This window comes from Argopecten irradians, unplaced genomic scaffold (genome assembly GCF_041381155.1).
Source record: "Argopecten irradians isolate NY unplaced genomic scaffold, Ai_NY scaffold_0248, whole genome shotgun sequence".
Taxonomy (NCBI): Eukaryota; Metazoa; Mollusca; class Bivalvia; order Pectinida; family Pectinidae; genus Argopecten; species Argopecten irradians.
This window is the reverse complement of record NW_027187715.1, coordinates 9229-36799: the sequence shown is the minus strand read 5'-3', so window position 1 is coordinate 36799 and position 27571 is coordinate 9229. Positions and strand designations below refer to the sequence as shown.

The 27571-nt window shown below is 36.0% G+C and overlaps 2 protein-coding genes across 2 annotated transcripts; both read left to right on the top strand.

Annotated features, from left to right (window-relative positions):
• The first annotated feature begins 11143 nt into the window (after positions 1-11143).
• On the top strand, positions 11144-16749 carry LOC138312201 (uncharacterized). Its single transcript, XM_069253200.1, has one exon. The coding sequence runs from the start codon at positions 13861-13863 to the stop codon at positions 16747-16749; it is 2889 nt and encodes a 962-aa protein (XP_069109301.1). The 5' UTR covers positions 11144-13860.
• Positions 16750-17234: 485 nt separating this feature from the next.
• Positions 17235-27411, top strand: LOC138312205 (uncharacterized). The gene is made up of 3 exons (XM_069253202.1): positions 17235-21234; positions 26742-26888; positions 27350-27411. The coding sequence occupies exons 1-3, from the start codon at positions 17235-17237 to the stop codon at positions 27409-27411; spliced, it is 4209 nt and encodes a 1402-aa protein (XP_069109303.1).
• Positions 27412-27571: the final 160 nt, after the last annotated feature.

Sequence of the window (27571 nt, the reverse complement as noted above, 5' to 3'; positions counted from 1 at the left end):
AAATCATAATAAGTCATATAAGTAAATTAGCATTGATTTGATTTGCATTGTAAATTGGATAAAAGGGCTTCACCTTATAATTGTTTTATGTTACTTATTATACAATTGTAATATTGACATTTCAGCATCATCTCTCTATCGTGTGTACGAGTTCGCTATTTATCAGAATGCTGTATTATTTAGTAGCAATAATTTCAGTCTCAGGCTTGCCCCCCCATTGTAATACCTATTTTTGCTTCGGCGGTCTTTTTGTATGTATATGCATCATATGGGTGTGAGAGGGGTATGTGTGTTTTTGTCGTACATGTATTAATGTCATGTGTACTTGTCATACGCGGGTTTGTTTGTTTGATTAATTAACGCTCCTATTAACTGGTAGCTATGGTCATTGTAAGGACGGCCTCACCATGTATTGCGATGTGTGTTGCGTGTCATGTTGTTGCGAGGTCTGCGTGTCCTGGGAGGACTGCTCGTATATTCATTGTTGTGTCTTCTTGTATAGTGGAACTGGTTGCCCATTTTTATAGTGCTACATCCACTGAAGCAATGCGCCGAAGGGACACCAAGCAACACAACTCCACCCTGAATGTACCCACATTATTCTGGACAACGGGCACGAACCAGTCGTCCCACTTCCCTGTATGCTGAGCGCTAAGCAGGAGCAGAAACTAACCACTTTCTATAGACTTTGGTGTGTCTCGGCCAGGGGACAGATAAAACCCAGAGCCACTTACTCACATGGCGCGAACGCTCAACTCAAGGCCAAAAGTGAGGCGGGTGCCAAGGGAGGCATTAGGAAAAGATAAAGTCCGTTTAGAAAGAAGAGAAAAGATAAAGATCCTAAATTTTAGTCGCCTTTTACGATCATGCACATAGGGACCAGCAGGCTACAATTCTAACACGCCCTTTCCTGCAGGGCCGAGGCAAGCAGGTACAATACAATTCTAACGCCCTAACATGCATGAATATGTTGCGAGTGTACGTATGTTTATGGGTAGATATTTATGTATGTAACTACTATTGTCTTATATATCATGTATGTATGTGAGGGTGTTTGCGTTGTAGACTAGGTACAAAATCAAAAATTCAATTGCTGTTATACATTTCGCAATTCCTTTATTTAAAAAAACAAATTATTACATAATTCCACCTCTACCTTAAACTGTAACAAGAAAGTAAAAATACTCAACTTTATGACCCTATTTAATTCATTAGTATCTTATTTTCTTAAAATCTGTATGATACATACAACCATTTATAAATATTACATCACTGCATTAAAGATAAGCATCCATTTGTTAATTGTTATTGTCTTTATTGCTGTTATTAATGATAAAAAATTGAATACAAAAAAATATTCGCAACAAACAATATCAATGTCATTAATTTGAACAAAACTCGATCTCCCTTCATCCAAGCATGTCACAGGCATACTATTCAGGTTCTATCTACTCTCCTCAAATAAATATTCACAAAGTTGATTTAAAGGATTATAGACCCATTATCACCCCTTATGACCATTGACTATGAATGGTCATTTTTTTAACCCCCTTTTTAGTACCTATAACCCATTAATCTTCATTCCAACTATTTGAATCAGTTGCTTTTGTTTCTTTAGAAGATGTTCATTTAAATTATTTTCGCCTTATCTGACCCATTTTACCATATAATTAAATTTACAATTTCTTTACATGGCCGCAAAAATGGTATCCATTTCATACCCGCCATGTCCAAGGCCACAATTCAAAGTACCCCTGTTCCTTCTTTTTCAATGATAGAAAGTCGAATCAATACATTAGGCCCTAATAATACCCCTTGTGACCTGGACATGAAGGTTCACGGGTCACTTCAATTTTTACTGACTTTGTAGCTCTTCTCCCCCATCAACTACAGGCTCTAATATGAATACCGGTGGCCTTCTGGTTAGTGATAAGTCGTTTGAATGAAACAGTTTATGGGACGGCGCATGGCGACGGATGGTGCATGATGACAAAATACTTCTGGAAGTTAATCAACTTATTGTTCAACGAAACTCTTGTAAAAATAATGACAATACACAAGTTTCTGATACATTTACAATCAGAATGGGAAAGAACAGGTTAGAATGTTCAGCTCCTTCGAGCACTTATCCTTCAGATGTTTGATATGTGGAACAAAGGGCAATTTCGAATCAAATATAAGTCCAAGAAATTTTAGTTTGTTCAAACTACTGGTGGAATTTTAATTCCATTGAGTGTGATGAGGTCAGGTTCATTTTGTGGTTTTCGTTTTTGACAAAAGTGCATACAGACAGTTTTTTGATCCTGAAAATCTAAAGCCATTTTCGTCAGCCCAATTTTGTAATTTGCCCTAAACATTGTTGTAGTTGTCGTTCTATAGTGTGCATGATTTTTTGTCTGTAACAGATCAAGAAAACATCCACAAATAGAACCTCTTCCGTAGATTGGCCAAGGCATTTGGTTATCCTGTTAATTTTTAATCCAAAAAGTTTGACAGACAGGATACCACCCTGAGGGACACACATCTCCTGTGTTTCAGTTTCTGAATAAGTTGAACCCGTTCGAACTTTGAAATTATGCCTGTCATATATAAATTTGAAATAAACTTTGGCAAATTACAACGTAGACTGATATGAAGATCGTTCATGATTCCATATTGCTAAGCTGTGTCGTATTCCCGTATGCCTTTTCAAGGTCAAAGAATACTACCACAAGATGTTCTTTCTTGGCAAGGCTTCTCGTATAAATGTTCTAGTCTAACTAAGTGGTTTACCGTTCCCCTGCGGTCTCTAAAAACCGCTTTGCAAAGGACTTAAAATATTGTTTGATTCCAGGAAACAAAACTAAACGCCATCAACTGACGAGGGAATTATATATTGAGGCATACACTTAGGCCAGAAAAGGGGAAGGAGGTGGTCCAGCAGATTGATGGGGAAGTGGCTACCGAATACTAGGTTCATTTCCCCGGGGGATGTGTTTGATATGTGTAAGGCCAGTTACTGGGAGGATTTGCAGCGTTTAGAGAAGGAGTTGCTCGCAGGAGGCGAGAAGCTGCTGTGGCTGGCCTTGCAGAGGTCAACCCTTCCCCCGTACACCAGTGCAGGGATGAGTTGGCGCGGTTCCGAGTGAGGGAGGGACGGTATATTGCCACAACAACAGCCAGGGGACGGGGGACCCAACCGAGAGGAGGAAATGATCTCTACAGGGAATGAGGATGACCTTGACCTAATGGCCGATTTCAATCTTAGTTTTAGAGATACGTGTAGTTGTTTTAACGTCTGGTCTAGATTCAATGAATGAAAATATGGAGCAAATGTCAGTTAATGTACAGAAAAGGAGTGGGACAACTGTTGTCAGTATAAGGTTATCTCTTACCTTGTGGAGTGTACAAGATCTGGTCCTCCCAAAGGAAGAAACGTTTGACTATTTGTCATACACCACCCGTAGTTTATCAGCTGTTGAACTGCTATCATCGCAGTCGTCAATGAGGTTTTATGGAATACACCTTATATATAAGGATAATAAGGATATCACCTTGTGTCTCAGCATGTCTTCTTTTTCCTTTTTCCGGAAATCAAACCTGTTCATATCAAATATGCAAGCATTCGAGAAGGGAGAAAGGCATTTGGTTCTATCCCTTGGCCAAGATACACCATAGTCTATTAAACTAGTAGTTTTCTGCTCCTGCTTGGCGTTCAGCATCAAGGGAGTTGGGATTTCTGTTTCGCCTGTTGTAAGTATAAAGTAACTTTTGATCGGCGTCAAAAAAGCACAAATACTTATATCTTTTACTAATAAAATTTTGCGATCATTATGAAAGATTCTCCAATGTGTTCTTGTGGCCTTTGTTATATCTTTAAATTAATCATTGTTTAATTATTTTAATAATTTCAGAAATATCTTGATGGATTTTTCTCAAATGAGAAAGTAGAGAAGAAATCGGTCTTGTATAGACCAATTATAATCATTTAATGGTGGACGCAAAGATCGTTCAGATCTCGTTTTATGATTGTTAATATCAAGAGAGGCTTTTTTTACAAGTATGCAATTACCTTGATTAAGTTTGTAATTTGAGGATGACAATGTAAACTGGTCAAGGTCATTTAGTATTGATAGAAAAGCTAAATTTTGAATCAATTTCATCTCTGAAGACTGAAACAGAACTTATTACAATAGTCAAATAAAAGAATATGTTGAACAATATTGTGTTCAGAATGTAAACCCATGTATGATCTGTCAATGGCACCATCTAATATTTATGAAAAATCAGTGTCACTTTGGTTTGTAAATTTCTAAACACTCCTGAAGACAGTTTAGTAGTGTTTAACACAATATTGTATATGGAAATCTATCTCTGTTGCACTGTTTCCATTTAATTATGCATTATTTGATTACGTTTTAGTATGCCGACTTTCTCTATTTTAGGAATTGTCCAGGCCGATGAGTAAAAAAGACCGAACGAATAATGACAAGAGGACAAGCCTGTTTTTTGTGGCGGACTGTTTTCCAAAGATATCCTCACACTTGGAAAATATTCACAACAATGAAGAAGAAGTATGCAAATTTCTAGCAAAGATAACATCCATCCAAGAAAGAAAACTAGGTTGGAAAAAATTGAGAAATCATGGCAATTTCATTCACAATTTTAAAATGTTGGAAAATGGTGGAAATAGTTGACCGGCGTCCAGGAAAAGACAAATCATCTGAGGATTTCCTGCCCTGCCCAAATTGTCTTTGGGCATTTATTGTTAAGGAGGATCTCTGGAGACATTCATTACAAAGATTTGTCCTTTCTAGATGCAGAGAGAGATGAAAAAGTGTAAAAAAAGATGCAACTCTTCTTCAACAAGGATCTATCAAATGCCCAACATGAAAAGGAGTTTCTACAAAATGTTGTTTGGGAGACTGCGGTATGTTCGTGTGGTGTCTTCCTTGTTTAATGGAACTGTTGCCCTTTAGCATAGTGCAATATGTATCACTGAAGCATGCAATCTGATTAAAAAACCAGATCTTTTTTTATCACACTAACGTTTGATATGAGATCTGACAACATCCCATTAGGGGTCACGTCAGGAAATGACCTTTGTTGGCCAATCAAATTGGCATAACTGCCAGAATCTGACTGGGGACGAACTAGTTCGAGAAAGTACAGCTTAGTCATCTCGCCCAAAGTGCACAACAATGCTAAATGCATATGCTTACTGGGACGAAATAGCGTCATCAATTGACGTTGAAATGTGTAGAAAATGTATTTGATCTGGAGTACACGTGGTAAAAAGGTCATCCGAACGTGACCCCATGTGGGATATTGTCAGATCCTTTATCGAACGGAGTGTCTATAAGGATCTGTATTTTAATCAGATTGTGACGCATGCTGCCGAAGACACAAAGCAACAAGGCCAGCCGGTCACGTTAAACTGACACGATTGAATATCATTAATATTATGAAATATGGGAAAAGGAAGTAATATTAACAGTTGTTTTCCAGATAATACTGAATTCTTTTAGAAAGTAGAATGGTGTGTTCCAGATAACACCGGATTCTTATAAAGGTTAGTTACGACTCAAAGGTGGCAGGGTTTTGGAATTTTAGGACATCCTAACTCTTTGGTGGGAGTCTAGATAATTAAAAACGATATTTCGTCCACGTTGCTTTTTTTGGGGCGAAATATCCTGCATAGGGAAAAATCTTACTTTCCTCGAATGTGTTTATTTAATTGATCACTTCATTAGTGAACAGATCGTGACTTCATATTGGATAATGTGAAATCCTCAATTTAATGGAGTAGCAGCAAAAATATGGCCCTGTATGGTCAAAAAATGGCCGAATTGTCTCATTCATGACCCATAATTAAAGGGAAACTAAACTAATTCGTCTCCTTCCATATCGAAGCTCGAAGGTAATTATAATTTAATGTGTTACTTCATTGAAGACAATACCACGAGACTTTATATAAGATGATGTTAAACTTTCAATCAAATGGATTCGGGCATGTGAATATATGGTCCTGCATGCTATATAATTTTTGGCCGAAAATGTTCAAATTCATGACCTAAATGTGAAAACTAAATTTGTGTGCTTGAAGCTCGAAGGTTGCAGTTACTTATTTAATTGATTATACTTCATTGGTGAACAATGCCACGTTTACATTGAATCATGTTAAATAACCGCAAATAAACCGGAAGCGGAGCACGAATATGAACGTGCATGCTCAATAATTTTGGTGGCCGAATCGTCTATTCATGAACTTATATTTACAATTTTATGTTCTGGGATTGCATTGGCCAATTGAATAAAATCTTGACTGATCATGAATACATATTTCATTATGGCTACCAACACAACAACATATCTTGCTAGCCATAATTAGAGGCGTCAGATATCTATTAAAAATGACGATAAAATAAGCAGTAATGATATATAGATCACCATGGCAAAGATAATCGATACATGTCAGTAAAAACATGTTGCCTGTCCCTACCTAAAAAGGAACACACCCTGGACGTGTGCAAAGTTTGTTAATCTGAAAACCAGTGTTTTCCATAAAATACATACAGAAAAGAGATATTTTTTTGTTCGTCTCTACAAAGTAACTGGTAAAGAGGTTTTGCTTTTGAAAATTATCGTTGATCCCGTTGTGAAAAAAACGCCGCCACTCCAATAAACAATAATGACCAATCTCAATCTATATTTCAATCAATGTATTTGTAATATTAATCTCTACAGATAAACTCATTTTATAAGAATTGATTTTAATGTAAACTATACATATGTCAAGAAAATACAGTTACTTACTTGTCACATAGAGTATTGGATCATGGCGCGGCGTCCGTCGTCCGTCCGTCCGTCCGTCCGTACCGTCGTTACCCCGTCAACATTTCCTTTAAATCGCTACTACATAGAGTTCTGCATGGATTGTAACCAAATTTGGCCACAAACATCCTTGGGGAGGGGAACAGAACTTGTATAAATTTTGGCTCTGACCCCCAAAGGGCAGGAGGGGCGGGGCCCAATAGGGTAATAGAGGTAAATCCTTTAAATCGTCTACTTGTCATAGAGTTCTGCATGGATTGTAACCAAATTTGGCCACAAAGATCCTTGGGGGGAGGGAATAGAGCTTTGTAGTAAAAATTTTGGCTTCTGACCCCCCCCCCCCCCCCCTGGGCAGGAGGGGCGGGGCCCAACCGGGAGAGGTAAATCCTTTAAATCGCTACTTGTCATAGAGTTCTGCATTTAATGTAACCAAATTTGGCCTGAAACATCCTTGGGGAAAGGGAACAGAGTTTGTATAAATCTTTGGCTCTGACCCCCCTGGGGCAGGAGGGGCGGGGCCCAATAGGGTAAATAGAGGTAAATCCTATAAATCGCTACTTGTCATAGAGTTCTGCATGGATTGTAACCAAATTTGGCCACAAACATCCTTGGGGGGAGGGGAATAGAGCTTGTATAAATTTGGCTCTGACCCCCCTGGGGCAGGAGGGGCGGGGCCCAATAGGGTAATAGAGGTAAATCCTATAAATCGCTACTTGTCATAGAGTTCTGCATTATTGTAACCAAATTTGGCCACAAAGATCCTTGGGGGAGGGGAATAAAGCTTGTATAAATTTTGGCTCTGACCCCCCTGGGGCAGGAGGGGGGGGCCCAACAGGGAAATAGAGGTAAATCCTATAAATCGCTACTTGTCATAGAGTTCTGCATTTAATGTAACCAAATTTGGCCTGAAGCATCCTTGGGGAAAGGGGAACAAAGTTTGTATAAATCTTTGCTCTGACCCCCCTAGGGCAGGAGGGGCGGGGCCCAATAGGGTAAATAGAGGTAAATCCTATAAATCGCTACTTGTCATAGAGTTCTGCATGGATTGTAACCAAATTTGGCCACAAACATCCTTGGGGGGAGGGGAATAGAGCTTGTATAAATCTTGGCTCTGACCCCCCTGGGGCAGGAGGGGCGGGGCCCAATAGGGTAAATAGAGGTAAATCCTATAAATCGCTACTTGTCATAGAGTTCTGCATGGATTGTAACCAAATTTGGCCACACAAATCCTTGGGGGGAGGGGAATAGAGCTTGTATAAATTTTGGCTCTGACCCCCCTGGGGCAGGAGGGGCGGGGCCCAACAGGGGAAATAGAGGTAAATCCTATAAATCGCTACTTGTCATAGAGTTCTGCATTTAATGTAACCAAATTTGGCCTGAAGCATCCTTGAGGAAAGGGGAACAAAGTTTGTATAAATCTTTGCTCTGACCCCCCTAGGGCAGGAGGGGCGGGGCCCAATAGGGTAAATAGTGGTAAATCCTATAAATCGCTACTTGTCATAGAGTTCTGCATGGATTGTAACCAAATTTGGCCACAAACATCCTTGGGGGGAGGGGAATAGAGCTTGTATAAATCTTGGCTCTGACCCCCCTGGGGCAGGAGGGGCGGGGCCCAATAGGGTAAATAGAGGTAAATCCTATAAATCGCTACTTGTCATAGAGTTCTGCATGGATTGTAACCAAATTTGGCCACAAAGATCCTTGGGGGGAGGGGAATAGAGCTTGTATAAATCTTGGCTCTGACCCCCCCCCCCTGGGGCAGGAGGGGCGGGGCCCAACCGGGGAAATAGAGGTAAATCCTATAAATCGCTACTTGTCATAGAGTTCTGCATTTAATGTAACCAAATTTGGCCTGAAGCATAGGGGAAGGGGAACAGAGTTTTTATAAATTTTGGCTTTGACCCCCCTGCAATTTTGAGCAAAAAATCATGATATTTACAATTTTTCCTGTATTTTTCAATTACCATCACATGCAGGAATAAGATCAGACACTGGACAAATCTTTATCTAAATATAATATTGCAAATGTTGTACGGAATTATATATATATTTTTGTACAGATGGTTTGTACAGTTGAATGACTAAGCTATATTTAGATTGTGCCTTTCTTTCATAAATTGTCCAAATCTACTGTGTTATGCCATCACTGTAATTTGCTACCTAGCATCTTGGTCTCTACCGTGTTTGAAACGTAAGTGCTATATTAAGCTTTTAAGTGACCCAGATGTGCCTATTATACAACATTTTGCAAGGTGAGGAAAATGGGCGCCATTTTGGTCTTCTGTTGAAATGTCTATCGTAAATGATACTTCTAAACCTTTTTCAGTGTTTATTGATGTGACATTTGATAGAATTGGGTATGAGGTTGATGTTTATCTGTTTATAAAACATTTTGCAGTCCACAATCATTTTACTATCGACATGTAAAATGCAGTACAGCAGAAGCTTGCTGCAGTACAGTCAGTAGACCCTGCATGCAGTGTTCGGTACTGTACAGACAATATGGAAGGAAAATATTTGGCAATGACTGTTGTAAAATGATAGACATGTCAATTGAGCAATTAACTTGTTGTTGTTGTTGTTGTTTTTTATTACATATATATTAACTTAAAATAGCAGTAAAATAAGACATGCCATTTGACTGACACTCGCAGGGATTATACAGATTCATAATGTAAGCGTACAGGAAATATACCCTAAAGGATTAATAATCCTATGAAATAAATAGGCAACTCTTCATTTCTTTAGTGTAAGAATTCATCAGAATAAAAAAGGGGATTCTCTTTCAAGAGAGGTGGTATGATTGAAATTTCAAGGGCTACTTTTCTATACTATCTGTATGCTGTCTAATGTAATTTAGCCCAAATCAGGCGATACCATAGTTAGATTTAACCAGCAAAAAGTACTGGGTACCGCCTGATATTGGAACCCTATTAACAGAGTATTTAATACCACATACTATTTTATATATAATGAGAGCACATGCATTAAATATTATATTTAAATTTAATATATATTTAATTAAATTTACTGCATAGTGCATTTGCTGAAATTTTTGGCAATATATTACTCAGCTGTGCCTATATGTCACAGGGATAAAAAGCATAACAAGTTCCTGTTGGTTGATGAGAAATTTATTGACTGGAGACATTCTGACATAAATGAAACAAACAATAGTATACTGACATACATGTACCGGTATATACATACGTAGCTTACAAATAAATATTTGGTAATTGTCGTATATCTATACACCAAACAGAACTGTCAAAGTCGTATGATTATTAGTTATATATAAGCCTTATCCATACTTAGACATACTGTGGAAATAAATATTTATCTTCCACGACTAAGTCTGATAAAAATAGCTACTGTCTGGTATTCCGGACCCCTGAGAATACGTCCTGTGGAATGGTCGTGATACTACTGTGGTTTTACACGCTCACTCTCCCTTTAGCATGCTTTCAGTTTCACACTGACCTTATACTTAACAACTTTTAAACAACACCAAATAAAGACATGCATGGTACAGACTACATGTACATAGCACCCTGTCTTTAAAATTAGACAATGCGCTTTCTACATTATAACACCACACTGACAAGTACATGTAATGTATATTAATTCAATTTACAACCAAAAATTAATTGATAATTGCACCTGTGACATGTTCATATCATGCTCATGAATATCGTTGTTCATCCATATACACATTAAAGATTCAATGTTAATGTAAACATGCATATATGTTGCTGTCACTAGCTTGAATTAGCTAATAATGCTGATGTAAACAAAATAAACATAAAAAGTTACAGGAATTTCTTCTTTTGAATTGATGCCGCTGTGGCACCCAGAGTCGTCTATATTAAAATGCTGATGTTAACAAAATAAACAAAAAAAGTTCCAGGAATTTCTTCTATTGAATTGGGGCCGCAATGGCAAATAATTAAGGTGTCCAAACATTACCACAAGCCCTCGACTCTGGGTTGCGAGTTAGAATCCCATATGGGGCAGTTGCCAGGTACTGACCTCTGGTCAATGGTTTTTCTCCTGCAGGTACTCGGGTTTTCCTCCACCAACAAGTCTGGCACATCCTTAAATGACCCTGGCTGTTGATAGGACTATAATCTAATTTATAATAAAACTAACATTAAACTATTGAAATTATACTAATCTGGATAGTCAGTATACAAGCTTGCGCAATAGTCCTTGTTAATTAACAATATAAGCTTTATTCATGTGTTTCCCTTTCAACATCTGAAAATTAATGCTATAACTGATAATTGAAAACTAATTAACTTAGTACTAATTTGAAGTATTGGGAATCGGTTAAGATTTCATCATTGATGATCTGAAAAAATCGGTTAGTGTCAAATGGTCAATTTTTTTTTATTATTAATCAGTTACTCTTTGTTACTTAATTTCTTACAAATGTTACTGGTAGTTATTTTTAACGATATTAATTTTATTGATATCATCTATCAAAATTTCATATTTGGACATACCCTTAACAGTTTTTTTTAACCTTTTCATGTTTTCAGTTGCTTAAGATGTTACCCAAGAAAAGAATTATTAACAAAATTCTTGACAAAGATCAAAATACAATAATCTATAAATTCAATTTTCAATTTTCAATTTGATAACGTTGACTTTAAAAATTCACTTTGAGTGAAACAATATAAATGTAGGCCTATATGAAATAAAAAGCTTCACAATATTGATGGCCAACATTAAGGCTGGCTTTATTCTGCATGGTTTTCTATCCCAGTTTATTTTAGATTGACTCAAGTCAATGTAACAATCTTTATTGATGAACCAGTTAGACCTATATATGTAAGTTTATTTTGGTATCATATTTGTTTTAATAGCAGGTTTGGTTTGGTAAGAAGTCATTGCTAAAGAGAGAAATGGCATTAACTCTCTACTCTCTATAAGGGAAAAGGAAAGTAGAATTCCTACTTCCTGTTTTGATACTGATCATAGATGTTGATACATTATAATCGATTAATCGAAATCAGTTGTCTTTTCGATTATACATCGATTATAATCGATCATCCGGACAACACTAATAATTTGTATTAACTTTAAAAAAAAGCGAGTAAGTAATTTCCAGGTTGTTTTACGGGTCAAAAGGTCAACTGCACTTCTTTCAGTATGTAGTGTAACATTCTTTTCAATTTGGAATATTTAGAAAATTGTTTTCCGCCCATAGTCCGCCTTTCCATTTATATTAATTCTTTTTATTGCTATTTCTCAGAAATTATGGACAGGATCTCTTTAATATCGTATGTAGATTCCTCTTGGTAACAAGTTGTATATACCGGTACACATATTGCATTTTGTGACAAATACAAAAATAAAATGGCCGACGGACAACCATCTTGGATTTTGACAACATTGAAGTTTGTTATGGCTGTTTGAATGTATTTTCTATCTACAGAATGGGTCAATTAAGTCTCATGCCATCATTTCTTCACAAATTATCACCAAATTATAGAGTACCGCAGTACTAATACATCTATGACAAGTTTCAAGGATGTTTTGGCCTATGACTAAGTTTCAGGGATGTTGAGGTCACTTTTACTACTGGGTATTTAATTGATGCTTTCACAGCTTCATTTCTCTAAAGATTATTATCAAATTTCTCGTATACGTATAGATAATATTTCAAACTGCATACGGTAGGTCAACTTGAAGTAATATATGTCAAGGTAAAGGTTTCTTGAAATTGTAATCAAAACATTGTAAGGTTTCTTGCAGCTTCACCTTTTCAATGATTATCAATAAACTTTACATTTTATGAAGAGATGCAGAACATCTATATAGCCAGGATAAGTTCCAGGTTTCGAGGTTAAAGGTCTAGGTCACTGTTAAAACTTATAGAAAGAAAAAAAGAACACTGTCAGCATTCTCAAGGCTTCACTTCACATGGCCCATGGATTATGAATTTATCCGAGAGGTGTTTACGATTGAGTAAAGAAACATGCTAAATCTCAAAGACTTGGTTTGTCGCAACTTGTATAGATCAAACACCGAAATAGGAAAATATTTATAGTACATCCAACAGAAATTCAAATTGCATATGCAGTTTTTTTCGAAGTTTAAAAAGTGGTATTTTATCTGGTCAGTATTAATTTATGATTATTCAGTATAAAGTCAAATAAGGACAGATAGTCAAAATCAAACAGTTACAATGAAACCAATGTCAAATTTCATAAGGAAAAAATATTTAGAATTTTCATTTTATATGATTAGTTGATCAGGTGACACAAGTTCATTATTAAAGTCAAATTTAGTATCCTCACTATCCTGTAGTATAATGCAATAAAAAAGTAGATGAACATTATTTTTACCATTACTGTGATTGGTCTTCGACAAGCGATCACAAATAATGGTATATGCAGTATATATTTACACGGTAAACAGAAATCTTGATAGTTAATGAAAGCATATTTATAACTACTGCTTATTTAGCAGGAATAACTTGCAGATTAAGCTCCAGATTATGTTTAATAAACATGCTGATGCGAAGAATTAATTTCATTTTATTGTAAGAATTAGTGACATACATTTTTAACCATTTCTTCAACTTTTACCATCCGCAAAATCTTATATTATCATATAAAGGAAAGTAAATGCTTTAAAGATGCTCCACCGCTGACAGAGCATAAATGATATCCATCATTTGAACAGTAATTGGTGTTTAATCGTGTATATATATGTTTAACTAAAACAAAAAATAATATAAAATAATTTATTTCGCCTTTGGTGCATGCACAATCAGTATTTCATTCCATATAGGATAGAGTTACACAGATTTTTTTCGGGATGCAATTAATTATTTTTCATATTTTTAACTTGAAGTAAAATTAGAAGCTCAAACTTTTCAATGGTGGTAATGGTGTAAAGTACTTTTTAAAACTAAAGAAAAATACTAAATCGTCAGCTCCTGTTTTTGATAGTGAAAAAATACTATTTGTCAACGGTAAAGCATCTTGAAACAATTTGGAATTAAGTTTCAATTAAAATCTTGCTTGCATTTTGTAGATGCCTCGAAGAAAGAAGAAGTGTTTGGTGAAGAGAGAGATGTGGAGATCTCTCGAGAAGAGACTGACGGACCCAACTGAGGAAGTGGCCTCATTAAAAACACAGCCAATTGACATAGACTTGACTGAGGAAGTGGCCTCGTTAAAAACACAGCCAATTGACCTGACGAGTAACGTGACTGAGGAAGTGGCCTCGGTAAAAACACAGCCAAGTGACCAAGCTCGTAAGAGCGCTTATGAACTTGCCAAAGAATTTGCTTATGAACTTGCCAATGAATTTGCTTATGAACTTGCCAATGAACTTGCCAATGAATTTGCCAATGAACTTGCCAATGAAGCTCGCAAGAGCACCAATGAACTTTACAATCAAACTCAAAATCAATTGCCAAATGAAGTTTGCATGATGAGATTGCCAAATGAAGTTTGCATAATGAGATTGCCAAATGAATTGCCAAATGAATTGCCAAAAGAATTGCCAAATAAAATGCCAGATGAAGCTTTGGTTAAAGGTAAGGATGACTTGCAACAGAGCATACAACAAAGTAAACAAAAACATGCTGAAATTGGAGATGTGAATGAAATGCCCCTCCACAAAGTTGCCAAGAACTTGAATGTGTCTCAAAGTGATAGTTGTGAATCTAAATTCACTTCCAAGAATGCTGCCTCCAATAACACTACAGATGTTGTTTATGAATCTGGGAGAAAAACTAGTCAATTCAGCAATAACCATCAAAAGAAAAAGCCACTGTATAACATAATGCTGATAACTGACAAATTGGACAGGAAAAAGATTCCAGTGAAGAAACCAGTAAGGAAACGTGTTAAAAAGCCTATTTACAATATCATGATTGCTACTGCGAAATTGAATAGGAAAGTGGTGCCATCAAAGAAACAAAAACACCTGAATGAAATTGTATCAAAACCAGACAAGCACAAAATATACAGACGCACATCAAAATTAAGGTTTTCATGTGATTTTCATTCTTCGAATGGAAGAAGGGTTAAAACAAGAAACATGAAAATTAAACCTGATGAAAGAGCAAAGTCTATTGCAAGTGATCCTCTTAAACGGCTGACAAAAAAGAGAAAAACAAGAAAAAACTCAAACGAAGAAAGCTGTAGGTTCAAAAGAAATCATTCAAAATTAACTAAAAAAGATGCAAGGAAAGTTATTAGTGGTGAAAATGATAAGAACTCTAAGGAGGAAGATTTCCCTGTTGAACTTGCCAATGGTGAATCTGTGGGTACTTCTGCACCAAATCACAGAAATACACTTCAGCAAAAAACAAACAAAAGAAAGTCCAGACATAACATTGACGATAAGAATGTGAAAAAACAAAAGAATGAAAATTCTGAAGATGTCATTATTACTAAAGACATGTCAATTCAGATACAGAAGAGAATATCGCAACTATCCAACCAAACGCATTGCATATTTGCAAGTTATTCCCAGTCAGATAGTACATTTCCAAGTATATCAAGAGGTCGTCAATGTACTTGTAATTCGCTAATGATGCTTCTTTATGCCAGACACTGCAAGTCATTTACTACTGATGTTCTTGATGAAGTCCTACACAAAGGAGACGAGCTCTATCACACTGTCATATCTGATCTTCAAGCAAGTGGAAACTTCAGGTCTTATCTGCTGCAATTTGAGGAACTCCCCTCCGACATTCATACTTCATGTTATAAATGCCATATAGAAAAACAGAACATGTTTGTTGGAATTATCAATAACCTTAACAATTCCAATTTGTTATCCCTGCATTCATCTGTATGTTCAATGTTTGAACAAGACCATATGGGATTGATAACAATAGGGTCAATAACATCAGCATTTTGGAAAACACATGATGGATACTTTCACTTTTTTGATTCGCACCCCCATGGTAATGATCTATTAGATGCACAAGGAGGGAAAGCTATTCTTTGCACTTTTCCAAACATCACTGACCTTGTTGGATATATGAAAAAGTATTATGCAAGCTTGAATTTGTCTGCAGATGAACAGTTTGAAATACAGCCTCTGGTGATACATACTGATGCTGTGACGCAACAAAATGAAACACCTCTTTCACTCACGTTATTGGAGAAAAGAAAACATTCTAACAGGTTTGAACTTCTCAATAAATATTTTGAAGATCAAAAGTATTTCAATCAAGCAAAAAAAGAGACCTCTGACTTAACTACAGGAAATAATCTCAATATTACAGATAAGAGCACTGTCCAAAAAAAGATGGAAACAGAAAATACCAAGGTTAATAGAAGAAACTATTATAAGAAATACAAACAAAACCAAAGATCAAATGAAAACTACAGAAATAGAGAAAGAAAGCAAGGCCACACAAGCAAGCAAAAAGCAAGAACAAATGACAAATATCGAGCATATGAAAGAATGAAAGAACAGAAAAGAAAACAGAAAGCAAGAACAAATGATGAATACAGAGCTTCTGAAAGAACAAAAGAAAACAAACGTAAGCAGAGAGCAAGAACAGATGATGACTATCGAGCATGTGAAAGATTAAAAGAAGTTAGAGTTAAACAGAAAGTAAGATTAGATGATGAATACAGAGCATCTGAAAGAGCAAAGGAAAAGGAAAGTAAACGGAGAGCAAGAACAGTTGATCAATACAGAACATCTGAAAGAACAAAAGAAAGGAAAAATAAACAGAGAGCAAGAACAGATGATCAATACAGAACATCTGAAAGAACAAAAGAAATGAAAAGTAAACAGAAAGCAAGAGCAGATGATGAATACAGAACATCTGAAAGAACAAGAGAAAAGAAAATCAAGCGAAAAGTAAACAGAAAGCAAGAGCAGATGATGAATACAGAACATCTGAAAGAACAAGAGAAAAGAAAATCAAGCGAAAAGCAAGAGAAAATGTAGATTATAAACATAACGAAGCGAAAATGAAACAGAAAGTTAGAACTCATGAATGTTATCGTAATCAGGAAAGAGTAAGAGAACTTATTAGTAAAAGGAAGGCTCGTTTGTCTAAATATTACCAAGAAAAAGAACGAATCGTAAAACAGATTTCAAGGAAAAATTCAACAAACAATAAAGAAAGAAAGGCTGCCAAAAGAACGAAAAGGTTGCAGAGAAATGACCCTATATTCAAACTGAAAGAGTTGCACTGTAAACGAGGAATGTATTTGAATGATGTTGTCAAAAAATTTCACAAAACAATAGCAGAAGGTCCAGTGTATGTCTGTACAAGTTGTCACCAAACATGGTTTAAACACTCTGTAACAGAAGTAAATAGAAATGTTGACCATAGTTCTCTTTTTACTAGATGTACTACTAATTACATATCAAAGAATGATAAGGAATGGATTTGTAGAACTTGTTCTTCATCATTGAAAAGTGGGAAAATGCCAACATTATCACTTGCAAATCAAATGTCATTTCCTGATAAACCAGCAGAACTGAATTTGCATCAGCTTGAAGAAAGGTTAGTTGCATTGAGAATACCTTTTATGCAAATGCGTGAACTTCCCCGAGGTGGTCAATTAAGTATTCATGGAAATGTTGTAAATGTCCCAGTTGATATACAACCAACCATTAAAGCGTTGCCAAGACAGTTCGAACAAACTACCATTCCGGTGAGAATTAAAAGAAAACTGTCTTATAAAAAGTGTGAGTTTACTGAAAACGTTCGACCAATGCATGTTTTGGCTGCTTTACATTGGCTTTTTAACAATGGTGAACTTTATAAAGAATCTGGTGTTGAAATAGATGAAGAGTGGTTTTCAAAGGTGGATCAAAGTGCCAAAGAAATCATTAACACATTCATAGCATCTTCCTCAAACCAAAATGAAGAGCAGTCTGATGATGAAGGTCAGGACTCCGACACATTCAGTGAAATAGCAGATGAAGACCGGGTGATAGGAAACGCTGATACATTGATAGATCCTGTATGTCCACAGAATGACTCGATATACACATTTGCTCCTGGCGAAGGACAGCGTCCTTTGAGTTTATACTCTGACAAAGATGCGGAAGAGTTATCATTTCCTTCCATATTTTGTGGCAAACGTCGCATACCGAATACCCAAAGAGAAATAAAGGTTAATTACAGTGATGTTGTAAAATGGGAACTCCGAAATATTGATAGACGAGCAGCTAATTCTGTACCAAATCTCTTCTTCAAAATGAAAAAGATACAGATGAAGCAGATATCAGACAAAGTTTATTTGGCACTGAGAAGATGCAAAAGTAAAGACAAAAATGTTACTGCTGCTGAAGCCCTTAATCAGACACGCATGGACAAGTTGGTAAACCTTGATGAAGGTTTCTACATATTCAGAACTCTTAGAAACTCCCCGCCCTACTTAGAAAAGAGAAAGAAAGATGTTTTTGCAATGATTCGGCAACTTGGACTACCAACATGGTTTGGATCACTGTCTGCAGGTGATACAAGATGGCATGACCTCTTGAGAATTCTAGGGGAGTTAAATGATAACATATCATATACAAACCAGCAGATAAACAATATGACGTGGATCAACAAAACTACTCTGGTACAAAAAGATCCAATTACTTGCACTAGATATTTTGACCACCGTGTTCAACAATTTATCAATACAGTTTTGAAATCAGACCATGCTCCTCTTGGAACATTGACAGACTACTTTTATCGTGTTGAATTTCAACATAGAGGTTCACCTCATATACACATGCTTATGTGGATAAAGGATGCTCCAAAATACAAGGAAGATTCAAATGACAAGATAACTGAATATGTTGAACATTATACATCATGTCAGTCAAATGTTCCTGATAACTTGAAATCACTTGTAGACATACAGACCCATAAACACTCAAAAACTTGTAGAAAAAAGGGAAAAGCTGTTTGCAGATTTGGGTTTCCACTACCCCCAATGTCAAGGACAATGATTTTAGAACCTTTAGATGAAGACAATGAAATGTTGAAAAAGAAATATTCTGAAATTCAAGATAAAATCACAAAATTAGCGGAAACAGAAAATTTAACATTTGAAGATTTCCTTACTGATGTAGCTGGTATAACAGAGGAAGAATACATTTTGTGCATAAGGTCGTCCCTTAAATCTCCAAAAGTGTTTTTGAAAAGACAACCCTGTGAAGTACGAATTAATCCTTACATGACTTCTTTGTTAGAGGCATGGAATGCAAATCATGATCTTCAATTTGTTCTTGACCCATATGCATGCGCGGTATATATCGTAGCTTACATTAGTAAATCTCAAAGGGGAATGAGCTTACTTCTTGATGAAGCATGTAAAGAGGCACGAAGTGGCAATATGGATATAAAGAGACAAGTTCGTCATATTGGAAACAAATTCCTTAACAGTGTAGAAGTCAGTGCACAAGAAGCAGCCTACCTAACTTTGCAACTTCCTCTGACAAAGTCATCAAGAGATGTAGTGTTTATCAACACATCCGAGCCTCATAACCGAACGTTTCTTCTTAAGCAAAAAGATGTGTTGGAAAAACTTCCTCAAGATTCTACTGACATAGAAAGTGATAACATTGTGAAAAGATATGCAAAGCGTCCAAAGCAATTACAAAAAATGTGTCTTGCTGATTATGTTGCTGAACTGGATATAAGTTATCCAAAGAAAATGTCATCACCTGAAGAAATCAATGATGATGATCTAAGTAAATCTGATTCTGAAGATGAAGATGATGCAGACAATGTAGATAACTGGACTGAAATAACGTTACCAAACGGTACCAGTATCCGCCGAAGAAAATATCGTAAAGTTATTCGCTATGTTAGGTACAGTGTAAAAACTGATAGTGAAAATCATTACAGAGAGAAACTCTTGTTATTCTTTCCATGGCGAAATGAAACAACCGATTTGTTAGGGCAATTTCAAACATATGAGGATCATTATCTGTATGTCAAACATGTTGTAGATAACAAGTGTGCTGAATATGAACATCATACAGATGAAATTGATAGTGCCTTACAAAGAGCACATGATGATCTCAATGATGAATTTGACCAGATAGCTCCATTAACTCAGCATACTGAGCAGGAAGATGAACAGGAAGGTTCGCATGAAAGTAAACAATTTATATACTATAAGCCAGAAACTGCTGCTCATCAAGAATATGATATAGGTGTTGACCTGGGTATATCACAAACAGCTGCACATGTAGAACATTCACCAACTCTCTTACCAAATGAGGAATATCTTCAACTTGTGAGACAGCTTAACTTGAAGCAAAAAGAATTTTTCTTACATGTTCTACACTGGGTTAAAACAAGAGATGATCCTTTATATGCTTTCCTAACAGGTGGTGCTGGAGTAGGAAAATCTGTTGTTATCAAGGCATTATATCAGGCATTAAAAAGGTGTCTTTGTTCAGTAGAAGGTGAAAACCCTGACAACTGTAAAGTTCTTCTATGTGCTCCTACAGGAAAAGCTGCTCACAATATCAATGGCACTACCATACATGCGGCCTTCAAAATCCTACCGAATCGTGGTTACCAAAACTACCATGTAGATTCTGACACACTAAACACCCTCAGAGTCAAATACAGAGATCTGTCTGTTGTTATTATTGATGAAGTGTCTATGGTGGGAAATAAGATGCTGTCACTTATAAATGAGTGTCTTCAAAAAATCAAAGGAAATCAGAGTCAGTTATTTGGCGGAGTCAGTGTAGTGCTGATAGGTGATTTATATCAATTGAAACCTGTTATGGACAAATGGATTTTTGCAGACTTGGAAGAGCACATGGGTCCTCTTGCAACCAACCTTTGGACATCTTTGTTTACAATGCATGAATTAAGTGAGATCATGCGTCAGAAAGATGACAAAGATTTTGCTGAACTCCTTAATAGATTGCGTTCGCTGGAAAATAGCACACTTTCAAATGAAGATCTCGCAACTCTGAAAACAAGAAGTATTAATTCTAGTGATGCACATTATCCAAGAGATGCACCACATCTATTCACAACAAACAAACAAGTTGATAATTTCAACAAAGATGTATTTGACCTTGCTTCAACTACAAAAGTGACTGTACCATCTCTTGATACTGTTGTTGGTGATATCCCAGCAAATGTCAAAGACCGGCTAATACAAGCACTCCAAAATGTCAGTACAACCAATACTGCTGGACTTATGAATGTTGTCCCAATAGCTGTTGGAATGCCATATGAAATTACGGCTAATCTTAACATTCAAGATGGACTAGTAAATGGTGCATGTTGTCATGTACGGAAAATTGAATACAAACAAGAGAACACTCTCCGTCCAAGTATTATATGGGTACAGTTTGAAGATGGCTCCACAGGGATAGAAACAAGAAGGACATATAACCATTTACGCTCACCAAATATTGATAACACATGGACTCCCATATTTGATACTCAACGTAATTTCATGTATAATCGTAAATCTTTCATCCGGATCCAATTTCCTATTAGACCAGCAGCTGCAAAAACTATACACAAATCTCAAGGATGTACTTTGAAAAAGGTTGTGGTAGATATGACTTCTGCAAGAAAACAGCCCCATATGCACTATGTAGCCTTAAGTCGAGTTAGAAATTTGTCAGATTTGTTTTTACTGAATTTGAATGAAGAAAAGATATCAGTAGATTATTCAGTAACTGAGGAAATGCAGAGGCTACGTTCAGAGGCAACATTGAATTTGTGTTACATTCCACCCTACACACTTTCACCCCAAAAATTGAAAGTTGCCTTTCTGAATGTGAGATCACTTATGTTACATCACAAAGATATCAAAGGTGATTACAATATCATAGGTGCTGATGTTTTAGCTTTCGCAGAAACCAAACTTAAACCAAACATATCTGACGAGAGCTTGATGCTTGATGGGTTTCATATTAAAAGGAATGACCAACAGCTTACTCATGGTTGTGCACATCATGGCTTAGCAATGTATTTTGGAAACAATCTTGATGTGTCAGATATTTACACCTTTAGTTCATTTGATTTTGAATGTATGGTGACAAATGTAAAAAAAAGTGACACTTTGGTACAGATTGCAGTCGTGTATAAATCACCACGGTGTAGTTATTCACAGCTGAAAAAAGAGATTGAGACACACATTGCATCACAAATAAAAGCTCATGACAATTTTCTAATTGTTGGTGATTTTAATGTTGATATAAAATTAGATGACACATTTCTAAAATGGATGAAAAATAAGTTTGAGTGCAAACAAATAGTGTCTTCTGTGACAACAGATTATGGCTCTACACTTGATCTTATCTTTACAAACATGGAAAATTATATACTACAAGTGTTGTTGAATGTTGCTGGACAGACCATAAACTGGTTTATGGTGCTGTTTGAGTTCTGATGATAGTGTACCGGAGCATAATTAGGGAATAAATGGAGGTAATGCTTGACAAATCCGGGCCTCCAGGGGGTGGTGGGGGGGGGGGGGGGGGGGGGGGAGGGGGGGGGGGGGGGGGGGTGGGGGGGGTGTTTATTCTGCAATAAGCCCTGAGAGACAAGTCTTTTTTATACAGTACAAAGGTGTACCATTTTGACTGTACTCTATACTCTTTGGAAATATTATAGTCTTCAGTTTCTAATCAACCATGGGCTTATTGCAGAATAAATATGGTTGACATGTCATGGAATGCTGTGTAAGATTTTATCCAGGTCTCATCGGACATCAAATGAACCATTTGCAGAATGTTGATGCTACGCCTGAAGCACACTGGAATTTCATCAATAGCAAAATTGTCCATTTGCTCAAAATGTTTTTTGTTTAGCCCCCTTAATATGATTCCCACCTCTCAACAGCACCAATGTGTGATCCATCAACTGTATTGGACACTCAAAGCCATCAATTGTGCTGGACACTCTGAGCACTCAACAGTAACAAAGTGTGATCCAACAACTGTATCGGACACTCAAAGCCATTAATTATACTGGACACTCTGAGCACTCAACAGTAACAAAGTGTGATCCAACAACTGTATCGGACACTCAAAGCCATTAATTATACTGGACACTCTGAGCACTCAACAGTAACAAAGTGTGATCCAACAACTGTATCAGTCACTCAAAGCCATTAATTGTGCTGGACACTCTGAGCACTCAACAGTAACAAAGTGTGATTCAACGACTGTATCAGTCACTCAAAGCCATTAATTGTGCTGGACACTCTGAGCACTCAACAGTAACAAAGTGTGATCCAACGACTGTATCAGTCACTCAAAGCCATTAATTTTACTGGACATTCTGAGCACTCAACAGTAACAAAGTGTGATCCAACAACTGTATCGCTCACTCAAAGCCATTTATTATATTGCACATTCTGAGCACTCACCAGTAACAAAGTGTGATCCAACAACTGTATCAGTCACTCAAAGCCATTAATTATACTGGACATTCTGAGCACTCAACAGTAACAAAATGTGATCCAACAACTGTATCGGTCACTCAAAGCCATTAATTATACTGGACACTCTGAGCACTCAACAGTAACAAAATGTGATCCAACAACTGTATCGCTCACTCAAAGCCATTAATTATACTGGACATGCTGAGCACTCAACAGTAACAAAGTGTGATCCAACAACTGTATTGGACACTCAAAGCCATTAATTATACTGGACACTCTGAGCACTCAACAGTAACAAAGTGTGATCCAACAACTGTATCGCTCACTCTAATTATACTGGACACTTTGAGCACTCAACAGTAACAAAGTGTGATCCAACAACTGTATCGGTCACTCAAAGCCATTTATTATACTGAACACTCTGTGCACTCAATAGTAACAAAGTGTGATCCAACAACTGTATCGCTCACTCAAAGCCATTAATTATACTGGACACTCTGAGCACTCAACAGTAACAAAGTGTGATCCAACAACTGTATCGCTCACTCAAAGCCATTAATTGTGCTGGACACTCTGAGCACTCAACAGTAACAAAGTCTGTATCAAAAACCTGGCCTGCCGTATCAACTGTGGTTACTGATAATATCTTACACAGCATCCTCATGTCTTAAAAATGTTTATCATGTAATACACCGACTGATAGAAATTTTTGAAAAATACTGTTTTTGTGTAGTCCAATATTTATTTCTGTTTAAGTTTAAGTTATTTTTGTGTTACCAAATTTTAAGACAAAAAAAATGACTTTATGACAAATTTGTCCTAACGATTCACACAAACACATTATTTTTGCTCTATCAAATATAAATAGAGTACATGTATATATTATCTTACCTAAATCATATTTTAGCCCAAAATGATCCAAGTATAATTACATCCATACATTTACAATATTACAGCATATCTACTGAAATGTGTCAAAAAATTGTTTTTAATACTATAATGATTAATTAACCTTTTGTATTTTATCCATACTTTCTGTTCCTTGATTCAGATACACATTTGAATTACATTTTTGTAATTTATCATCTAAGGCAATATATTGACCTGTAATTACTCTTATCATAATAATCTTATAAAAGCTTTTACAGATAAATCCTATGCATTCTTGGATTTTTACAATTGTAATTTTTGCTTCTATAATGCCGAAATACATAGTTAAAACAGAAAATAATATGGTGATAGGAAGTGGTTATTGCTTGTCATTTAAATGCTGTGTTTATGTAACTTTTGTCATTATTGTTATGTGTTCCTGATGCTTTGAGGATGACAACATTAATAATACATTTCTTCTGTTAAACAAAGTCTGTGGTTGTGTACTTAAAGATAATTCATACTAATGTATATTTCTCATCACTATGTTTGATATTCTAAGAAATTGGGGCTTGTCTTCTAAAGATTCCAACTGATTACTTGTGTACCTTCTCTTTAATTCTTTGATTGATTTTGAAATACATATTATAAACAAATATAACTGAAAAAGTAAATGTGGCATTATTTATATAAATTTAATTGTATCTATATTTTAGTGGCTGTTGGAATTGTTTACTTCAAGCAATTTGTATCCTACAGACATATATGTTTGTAAAAATCTATCTGGAATACAACCGTTGATATTACTTTTTTGACCCATATATATTAGTGGCAGTATATGAACAAACTATAATAGCAGATTGACTTAAAGAAAGTTTAGAATTAAGAAACATGGTTATAAGTTATTCTAATGGTAAGTATTAAAGAAAATGAAGTCCCTGGCATGGTATGAAAATACTTGTAAACTTCATTTCTTCAAATGACTTGCTAAGTTCCTTTTTATCACTGACTACCTTAAGCTACATGAAATCTAGCTAAAAAGGCTATGTGTCAATCACTGCTATTTATACATCTTTCTATGTAATTCATGTATCTGCTTGTATGTTGTTTTCAGCCATAAATATCAAATATTCCCTTTAAGAATATATGTCTTTGGTTGGATAACAAAAAAAATTAACCTGCCAAGAATTCCTATGTTTTAATGCTAACATTTTTTTCTGACAAATTGCGACGAAATCAGTTATATTTGTTATATACGCTAAATGATGCCTAATTGATGCAGATAATTTGCTAGTTGTATTACTAATTTATATATATATCTTGTTTTGAACTTTATAAAATAAATATTATTTCTGACATGAAATGCTTTGCAAATGTTTTTTAATGATTTCATTATTTTATTGTAGTTGACATATTATCCATATACAAGATAGATATATATACATACATTTATAAATGGCTAAGTAAAGTATGCATACCAGACACAAGGGTTTAAAACAAATTTCAGCTTACAGGTCATATATATCTACTGTAATATTAGGGTTTTATGTTTACTATTTCAACCATCCATATACATGTCATATGTTCTTTCCTAAAAGCGTGATATTCCTTTCAAAATCTGTACATGTATAATGATGGCCAGTTTGGATTTGTTAAGTTAAGTCCCTGTAATACCAAGTTTTGTTATTAACATTATTTGTGTAATGGTATGCTTATTTAAACAATTTGCCATTTATTTACCTACAGTGAGGATTATACAATCAAACCTCACAAATGAGTTTCAAACATTTTTTATTGATAAAAAAAACCAACATTTTGACAACAGGATCACACATCAAGCATGTGTCTATGAGTTTTCTGAGAATTTAACTTGAATACAAAGTGAACAGTTAAGTTGGGCCAACACAATACTTATTAGTGAATTTCAGTTTTATAAATATTCTAATTGAATGCCTGAATTTTCTATGCACTAAAGTACTGATGTATGCTGAGGCAATTCAATAAGACCTCAGAAACCAAGTTAACACAAGTCAGAACCTGCTTTTATTCATCCAGTAGTGTTGCCCACAAGAAAACTATATTTACCAGTACATCAGTGTGCTGAAATTACCAGGTGAGCGATAGTACGAATGATCGTAAGAGGCGCCTGAATTTAGGATCTGATCTTTTCTTTCTTCCTAAATATCTTTATTCTTCCTAACGTTCCCATTGACACCACCTCACTTTTGGCCTTTAGTTGAGCACTCGCTCCTGTGAGGAAGGCTCTGGGTTCTGTCCCCTGGCCTACGAGACACACCAAAGTCTATAAAAGTGGTAGTTTTTGCTCCTGCTTAGCGCTCAGCATAGCGGGAGTGCGACGACTGGTTCGCCCGTTGTCAGTATAATGGGACCGGCTGGGGTGTGTTGTTTGGTGTCTTCAGCGGCATGCTTCAGTGATATAGCACTATAAAAAGGGAAATAGTTCGACTATACAAGAAAACGTAATATTAATAAACCGCCAGTCTCCTAAAACACGCGCACCTCTCACAACATACACGCAAAAACACTGCATACATGGGAGGCCGTCCTTACATAACCCATATCTGTTAATAGGACGTTAATTAATCAAATAAACAAACAAACGATTACTTGGATAAGTGAGAAAAACCACCGGGTAAAATACATGTAATTTGTTTTCCTATGATATAGATGGAAGTCCGGAAATAGATGCAGCAACACATGATGGATGCTTTGACTACCTGTTTACTCCGCCAGAATTACTTGTTGGTGACGAGTCATTCCGAGAACTTTTAGGGAAGTTTGATGTCTCAGTTGCTCAACAATTGTTGCATGCAGGTGAGTAAATTTTAAACTAGTGATTTAAAAGTTTCACATTTAAGGACCAAATCACAGTACCGTACAACGGACAATTTGAATAATAATAGCGTTTTGCATGGGATAAAATAAAACCTGGCAAAAACACACGTGAAAAACTCATGCAACATATGTTGATGAAACGATGCAATGTATATAGTTAGTAATAAGATGTTTGTTTAGATATTCGTTCAGATATTTTGCTTAAAATAGGCCGATCTCTTTGAGATATTTAAAAATACGTTTATGTCTCACTGCATGAAAAAAAGTTTACATGTCGGAGTCATCGTAGTATTTTATCACAGTATGTGTATAAAATTCAATACAACTGGCAATAAAACATGCTCCACAGTTAGATGAGGAATCACATTCATGGCATGTTTTGGAGGATCCTCCCTCCCCTCTCTAATAGATAGGACTGAGTAAAATTTGGTGTGTTCCAGTTCCGGAGCCGAGTAGAGGAACAACTTCACTCTCTGCGGTCTCTTCCAACAGGACAGTTTAGGAATTAAGTGGTATGGTGAATTTTAAACAGTTCATTGTTTGTTTCTTTTTATTTTTTTACGTTTTTGGTAGACCACCTTTGTTGCCAATGGTGTTTGTTGGCTGGACTGAATTGTATGTTTGATTAGTCGGTGTATGGTAGTTTTTCAAATCTGTTTTGT